The sequence below is a fragment of the Sceloporus undulatus genome, chromosome 2 (genome assembly GCF_019175285.1).
Source record: "Sceloporus undulatus isolate JIND9_A2432 ecotype Alabama chromosome 2, SceUnd_v1.1, whole genome shotgun sequence".
Classification (NCBI taxonomy): domain Eukaryota; kingdom Metazoa; phylum Chordata; class Lepidosauria; order Squamata; family Phrynosomatidae; genus Sceloporus; species Sceloporus undulatus.
Genome location: NC_056523.1, coordinates 275,158,592 through 275,167,009, shown reverse-complemented (window position 1 = coordinate 275,167,009; position 8,418 = coordinate 275,158,592). Strand labels below are relative to the sequence as shown.

General features: G+C 36.0%; 1 protein-coding gene across 1 annotated transcript in view; it reads left to right on the top strand.

The window, feature by feature from the left end:
• FAM174A (family with sequence similarity 174 member A) overlaps positions 1-6,355 on the top strand; it is a 24,075-nt gene extending 17,720 nt beyond the window's left edge. The window contains exons 2-3 of the mRNA XM_042454716.1: positions 3,220-3,354; positions 5,815-6,355. Of these exons, the coding sequence (XP_042310650.1) occupies positions 3,220-3,354; positions 5,815-5,818 (139 nt within the window). The 3' untranslated portion in view covers positions 5,819-6,355. The remainder of the gene's footprint in view (positions 1-3,219; positions 3,355-5,814) is intronic.
• Positions 6,356-8,418: the final 2,063 nt, after the last annotated feature.

The following is an 8,418-nucleotide window of genomic DNA, read 5'->3' as shown; positions in this document are numbered from 1 at the left end:
GCTGGAACTCAGGAGTCTCGCAGTTAAATTGATTGTCTAGAATTTGTTATCAAATTCCCTTCAAAATTTGCAGATTACACAATTAACTTAGGGAATTTGTTAGCACCACATGTGGTGATAGCAAAATAAATGCTTACTTTGCTTTAAGGAGGATTAGATAAATACATGGGGGATAATTTATATATTAGCCATGATAATTACGTAGATTTTACAGGTTCAGAGTCAGTAGATCTGTGAATGTGATGCTGAGGACAAACAAAATATCTGTGTCAGCTGTTGCTTTCCTTGTCAGTTTCTGAATATCCTCAAGGTATCTACACAGAATACATATTTACTTACAGATACCTACTACCACTCAGTTGAATTCTCAGGGAAGCCTTAAGAGAAATATGTATCATACATGTAATGCAATATGATAGAAGAAATAGGCTGTTTTGCTGTAGGTCTGATTAAGCAGAATTATTATATTCTGAAATTAAGCTCCGTGTATGTGCCTTCAAGTTGCCTATTGACTATGGTGACCACGAATTTCATAGGGTTTTCTTGAGCAAGAAACTGTGGTTTCACTAGTTATTAGCAAATATACTTTCTCAAGGGGAGATCCACTGAATGTTCAGTAATGTAACTTGTTACAGACAGCTTTCTTTGAATTGGAAATTACTTGAAGGCACAACACAACAACAATAACAAAGGACATTTTAAATAAAAAAATACCCATAGTTTCTGTGGAATATAGCTTGCAGAAGTTGACTTCCACTGACTTTATCCAGTCCCCTAAATACTCCAAAGGCTGGCAGACTATGAGGTTGAACAGGTGGGGTGAAAAGAGTGGCCAGAAGCCGCTCCTGCCCCAATTGCTCTCCATTTGGCATGTGACTGCGGTGACTAGATGCTGCAGCCCTGAGGCCAGCTGCTGCCACGGACCACCAGCAAGGAGCACTTCTTTTTTGCTCCTTTTTGGGTTGCCACAGACAGCTGTGGTGCAACATCAATTCAGTCCAGAGGTGTGTATCATCTGAATGCCACGCCCCCAGATCAGCCCAAGGCCGGCACTTTTCGCCTGTCTGTTTTGGGTCTATGCTGCCTAGCCTTGCTATGGTGCAAAGGACTGAGGGGGAAAGGAAGAGTCTCAGAGGTGGAAGCTCCTTCTCCCATAAACTGCTCTGTCTAGTTTTTTGGACACTCCCAATTCTCCTTTAGTTCCTGACTGGGGGAGCGTTTTTTTAATGAGACTGCCAAGGAAGCGAGGGGACAAGGAAGCCAATTTTAATTCTGTTGTCTGTTCGTTTCTCTAGATCCAACTCCAAATATGAAGATGCATGTAGATATAAGTTCATTCATTGGGGTACAATTTAAAATGCAATTTTTGTAAAATTGAAAGGTATAACTAGCAAGGATCTTGGTGGAAAAGCTTGCATCTTGTGAATTCATTATAGTCTGTCTTCAAGGAATACCGGTAATCTATTTTCTGAAAACAGGATGCTCAAAACTGAAGGGGCAATTTTATTGTGTCAACTGAGTTTTTTGTTTCATGAACCTCAGAAAAATTCAGGAGTTTGATTCCCCCCCTCCGCCAACTCTGTTCTTTTGCTTAAAATGTTCTTTTACATAAGGCATATTTTCTTTGTAATTTGATTGCAACATTTACAGCGCTTCATAAATAAAGGTTAATAATAATAATAATAATATAGTTTGACTTTATGATTTTATTAATATTTGCACTGGACTAAATATTACAGTTGCTAGTAATGCATTATTATTTCCAAAGTCAGGTGTCCCATTACATGTTGCTGGCACCAGGGCTACCAGCCTATTAATGGTTATGCCACCAATGATTCTGAGTAGAAGTTACTTTATTTTAGTATTATTTATTACAAAGATAGAAATAGAGCCGCCATGATCTATTTTACCATTACTGAAGGATTATGAACAAGCATGATACAATGCAGGACTATTCATACTGTTTACTTAATTAATTCACATACCCTTTAAAATAACCCCAAATCCTGCAGTCTTATTGTTTACACCAATGCAGCCATTAAGTACAAAAATTATAATTACCTTAAGAAAATGTTTCCTTCCTACCTATACAAGTTGATTGTTCACTTGGGTGTCTTGCTTTCACAAAAGTGTCACAGCAGTGCATTATACAAATGTTGTACCATCCTGATTATGGCATGCTCTCCCTTTGGAGACTTGATGTTGGGTTCATTTTAGTGCCAAGTTAAAAAAAAAAGCTTTTTACATTAAAGGATTTCAGGATCTGGTGATTTTATCTAGTTTGTACAAGTGCTTTATTTAACTTATGTTAACGTGTTTAATAGTTTAATATGCTTTTAGACTATCAATTGTCTTATACTATGTTTTGCATTTTGTATGGTTGTAAATTATTTATTTACAATAAATAACAGTGTGGCTTGTATACTGTAACTCCGGAGACCAGGCATGGAAACCCTGTTTGGCCATGGAAATCACTGGGTGACCTTGGGCAAGTCACACTCTCAGCCTTGAAGGAAATCCAATGGCAAGAAAACCCCATGATAGTAGGTTTGCCTTGTAGTTGATGATGTAAATCGGAAACAACTTGAAAGCACACAAGAACGAAACATTTAACATTATTTTGTTATATGCTGCCCTGAGATCTTAAGATATAGGGTGGAATATAAATATTTTAATAAAGAAATTGTTTAATTTGTCCACATGCTTTTTTTCCTGTAATTTCATTCTTTTTTTAATAGTGGAGTAAAAAAAATGTGTATGGAAACAGTGGGAAAGGTAAAAGAGCGAGAGGAATTCAGTGGGAGATCCTAAGAGGCGAGACAAAGAAAATGCCTGTTTGGCATAGGAGAACCTTCTGTAGATCAGTGTACACTGTTCTGAACTAATTTCCTTCCCTTTAAATGCTGCTGATGTCCTTCACTTTCAGAAATAAAACAGATTTTCCAGAGGTTGAATTGAAACATGTAATACAGGTTTTCACAAATTGCTTAGTGCAGGATCTTATTTAATAGTCTTATGTTAGTATGGATTAATGTGCTGAATACATAATGCTTCATTCTCAAAAATGGTTTTCTTGGGGTTGTTCAGTTAGACTTCCTGCTTGTATATGTTGTCAATGTCATTTTGATTTGCCATTGAGATATAATAGGTACTGTGTTAAAGAATTGATTCTTCTTAATGCTCGTGTCATGCTATTTTTTCTGCCATTATATTTTTTAGACTTAGACGAAGAAATAGAAAGACAAGGAGGTATGGGGTTCTGGACACAAATATAGAAAATACAGAGCTGACACCATTAGAACAAGATGATGATGAAGATGATACAACACTATTTGATGCCAATCATCCTCGAAGGTTTGTAACCAGGATTCAGGTCTCTTAGCCTACATAGCTTGTTACCTAATTCTACTAAAATTACACAGTAGGGCAGAAATGTAGACTGTTTAATTCTAGTGTTTGGGAACTTGCAACTCCTTTTAGTGTATGTGTTATAATAGAGAATATAATATAAAGAAATCTGGCAAATAGCGATAATGATAAATTAACATGTAAATTGAAAGTGAAGAAAGGATTATGGAAAAGAAATGATTTTGATGAAATATGGAAAAATTTATTGAAATAATAATAATAATAATTATTATTATTATTATTCTGCTTAATCACTCAGAATCCAAGCGGATTACAATAATAAAACAGTTAAAAATTCTAAAAAAACTTATCCCTCTCCCCCCCAGTATAAAAACATAGTAATACTAAAAGGAGATTAAACCAGAATGACATTAAAACAATTGTATAAAATAACAGTTAAAATAAGTAGGAGATTTGTAGGAAGATTATATTATATTAAGAAAAGAAGATGGAAAATTACCTTCACACGATACACTGCTCCCTCGGGTTACGAAATTAATTCGTTCCGCGGCCGCTTTCGTAACCCGAAAAGCCTTCGTAAGCCGAATTGCCATAGGCGCTAATGGGGAAAAGCCGCGTTTCGTGCGAAAAAGCGCCGAAAAGCACCAAAAATTTTTTTCGTAACCCGAAAAACATTCGTAACCCGGAACAATTATTTCCAATGGGATTTTTTCGTATCCCGGAAATTTCGTAACCTGGGTATTTCGTATCCCGAGGTACCACTGTACATTAAAATTTTGGTTGGAGTATATGGATGGGAATGGCTCCGGGGAAGGGATGCACTGAGGTGATATTTTATACTAAATAAAGTGTTATAGCATACATTTGTATGAAGAAAGTGTAACGATTTGTATTGTAAAATTTAAAAATATTAATTAAAAAGAGAGAATATAACTTTGAAAACACAGTTCAGACAATGCATTTTAAGTTGATAGCTACACAGTTTTTTCCGTTGAATAACTGAACCAGTATTCTTAGTATAAGAGGAATAACAAGAACATTCATTGTTATGAAGGCAACTTATTTTCCATAGGAAGGAACAATCAGATAATTGAACTTTTACGGCTGCATTTGCTAATGCTTCCCCTCAAAAACTGGACAATCTTCCAAGGTCCCTCTCCAGAATGCAATTAACATGCCTGAATGCTCTTGTTTCCCATTACTCTAATACAGATGGAGCCTCTGGGCTCTGAAACCCATGCACTGGCACGAGCTCCCTCTGGCCAACATAGGAGCCTGGGGACAGGACTCCCAAGACTCAAGAGTCAGCCCCGGCCCCAGCTGAATGGGCAGCAGATTCCATCCCTAAAGCCAAGCCAGGGCAGAAGCCTCGAAGGAACCAGGGAGGGAAGGAGGGTCTTTTGTCCCTAATGGTGGCATGGCTGTTTGCGTGCCGCCATTGGGGATAATACAGGCTAGCCATCTAAGGATGCTCAAATCTGCGAATGGCAAATCTGTGTATAAGGAGGGCCCATTGTATGTATATTTCTTTTTTTTAGTAATAAATCATACATGCTGGTGCTCATCAATGTAGATAAGACTGGATAGCGCTGATAATTTTCCACACGAGCACTACGTATAAAGTAATATACTGCCTTAATTTACAAAGCATGAAACCATTGTGAAGGGCACGTCCAAATGTGCCGTTATCTATGTGGTGTAGTCCAACAATATATGCTATAAACATGAGAAGTAAATTCCATTTTTTTAATCATTCAAAGTCACAACTTGATAAGTAAAGGAGATATTTAGGAAATTGAATTCTCTTAAATGCCAAATGCCTATAAAAACAATGTCAACTATTTTTGTCAACCATGAATAACTATGTTAAACTGCACACATCCCATAAGTAGTAGCTAGTGTACGTACAGCATAGATAAGTAAGCTCAAAACTTCACGGTCCACAGTGGTCTGAATACTGTTGCTTCACATAGGATCAGAAAGAGGCACAGGTATCCTAACCAGTCAGTTATCTTATGTTTCACAGTTATTGAACCTGTCTCTCAGATTAATTCTGTGCTTACCCTTTAAATGAGGGAGAAAATTATTCTGATCCAAAGCTCAGAAACTTTTGGATTCCCATTTTTTGGACCAATGGTGGCAAATAAACATATTGCCAAATAAAGTTGGACACATTTAGCCCTTTTTTTCTCCTTGTTCACTCAAGAGGAATGAGTCTCTTTTTCTGTGGAGGGTATTTAAGGCAGAATAATTTGTGTACATAAAGCCTAGTTTTGGCCACAGAAACTATGTTAAATGTTAAGTATATCATGAGGCATGTAATGATGTAAAATCCTATTGTTAGCTTCAAACTGGATGAGGAGATTTGGTTTAGAAATGTTAAATTAAATTTAATGTTTTCCTTTGCACAGATTATATTTAACTTTTTTTCATTATTTTTTCTAGATAAGTGTGCCTTTTGGGGAAAGTTTTCAATCGTGGAGCAACAGAAGAAGGCTGTTCAGAAGGAATAAGAAGCCAATATCAGGGTTGGGGGGAGGGTATATATATATTATGGCATCCTTTAATTTGTTGCAATAAACTCTTAACATTTTACTCTATTTTTTGTATATACAGAAATATTTTAAGTTCAAGCCTATGGAAATAGCACACTAAATTTAAACCTATTTTAAACAGGGTATTTTCTGCTACTTTTCTGTATTGTGGTCTTCCGTTGTGAAATACATTTGTGAGTTTCCTAACAACCTTTTTTTAAAGTATGTCAAATGTAGTAACTTATTTATGTGATTTTTTTTTTTGCAGCAAGTCTTTCATTTAATAGCACTGTCTTGCCAAATCTAATTAACCATGTGACTGATGTGGGTTTTTGTTTTGTTTTGTTTTTTGTTTTGTTTTTTTGTTTTTTTTGGAGAGGGGTTAACTTGGATGTACACTGTAGGTCTGTGACAGTGATGCAAATAAATGTTTACAGTATTCCTAACACTGATCACTTGGGGTTATTGTTGTTGTTTTGAGCCAAACAGTGGGAAATATCCTGATAGTAAAAATCCAGACATCTTCCAGGTCTTTCTTTGACTACAGTGGTAACTGTATAACCCGGGTATAAATCAGTGAAGCTGTAGTTTATATAAGGCATGTTTGGGATGCCATGAACTAGTTTGAAAAGGAACCCTCATATATTCCTTTAACTGAAGTTACACAGAATAGGAATCTGCCAACGTTTTTGTGTCCATAAAGTGGGATACATGCAACTAGCAGAACAAATTATTACTAGACTTAGGGACACTCTAGGATATCTCTCAAATAAGTTACTCTGTTGTAAAGAACTTATTTGAGAGAGATCCTAGAGTGTCCCTATGTCTAGTTACAATTGTTTGGCTTGATATGTTTGGGTTTCTGCCTATAGAATGCAATAGCAATAGCAGGTACATTTCTATACCTGCAGTACATTGGGGGGAGGTAGGTCTAGGGTTTGATTTTTAACTCTTGTAATTGACGTGTTTTATTGTTGTAACCCACCTGGATTCTTCATGATTGGGCGGACTATAAATAAATCTTTATTATTATTATATTATTATACCACTTATCAGTACACATAAGCACTCCCTAAGTGATTTACAAAGTGTAAGCTAACTGCCTTCAACAATCTGGGTACTCATTTTAGCAACCTTGAAAGGATGCAAGCCTGAGTTGAGCTTGAGCCCTTTTGCTAGTATTGAACTCTGAACCTTATGGTTTGTGAGTGAGTGGCTGCAGTACAGGCATTTAACCACTGCACCACCAGGGCATGACATGAAGATGTCTTTGGAAAGTCTTCAGAAATGTCAGCTGCAGCCAGATTGTTAATTGGGACTGCTAACAAGGAACAGATGGGTTCCTTGCAACAGCTCCACTAGCTGTCCATCTGTGTTCCAGTACAAATCAAGGCACTGATTATGATTTATAAAGCCCTATATGGCTTGGACTAAGCAGTCTGGAAGTCTTTCTACACACACAAGCATGCCCAAGCTCTGAAATCTCTGGGGTTGGTCTTCTCTTGGTCCCGCCTTCCTCAGTTATATTTGGTGGGGGCATGGAATAGAGGTTTCTTGGTGGTAGATCTCAAGCACTGGAATTCCAATGGTGATTAGACTAACTAATCTCTGGCCTTCCATCAGTAAGTGAAAACTATTCTTAAATGCCTTCGTGATCTATCTACAAAAATTCCTAATAGTGGGCTATTGTACAGATTTCATTACTTTTAATGGAAATATTTTAACTGATAATTTTTATTAAAAAAAACAAAACATTTAAAAACAAACAGACAATTGCATTGTGAAACACACATCTACAAACATTAGCAAACAAAATATTTAGACATACATGACATCTAATCTGTTGTTGTTTTTAACTGAAAAAAATAACAAAACATATAGTTGACTTCCTTTTCTCAGCTAAGTGATTATCATATGGTTATTTTTCCTTTCTGAAAATAATGCCTTTTCTTTTTTCCTATGTATCTCTCTATATATATATCTTCACATCATTTTTCTTTTCTCATATTTCCAGTATTTTTATTTTCCTACATATTGTACCACTAAATCACCCCATTTTAACTTTCAAAATCATAATATCTCTTTCCACTCTTAGAATCCTACAATCATAGAATCATAGAGTTGGATTGTTCGCTTAACCAAGCTTAATATATCAAGTAATTTATGTAGCCAATCCTCAACTGTTGGGGTAGTTTGTTTTTTCCCATTCCTAGCATAAACAATACAAGCAGCTCTTATGTACAATAAAAGCTTTTTCGTTTTTGATTAATTTTCCCTTCTAACAAATGTAATAAGTACAATTTCAGATGCATTGGAAAATTAAACTTCAGCATTTGTAGTATTGAATTATGAATTGCTAGCCAGTTTTTTTGCACAAGGACATTTCTACCAGATTTTGGGGGGGGGGGGGGGTTTCACGAAATTTAATTGCATTTCCAACATAGAGGTTCTTGTTTTTATACATTTTTGCTAATCTAACTTGTGTGAGATTCCACCAAAATAACATAATAATTTT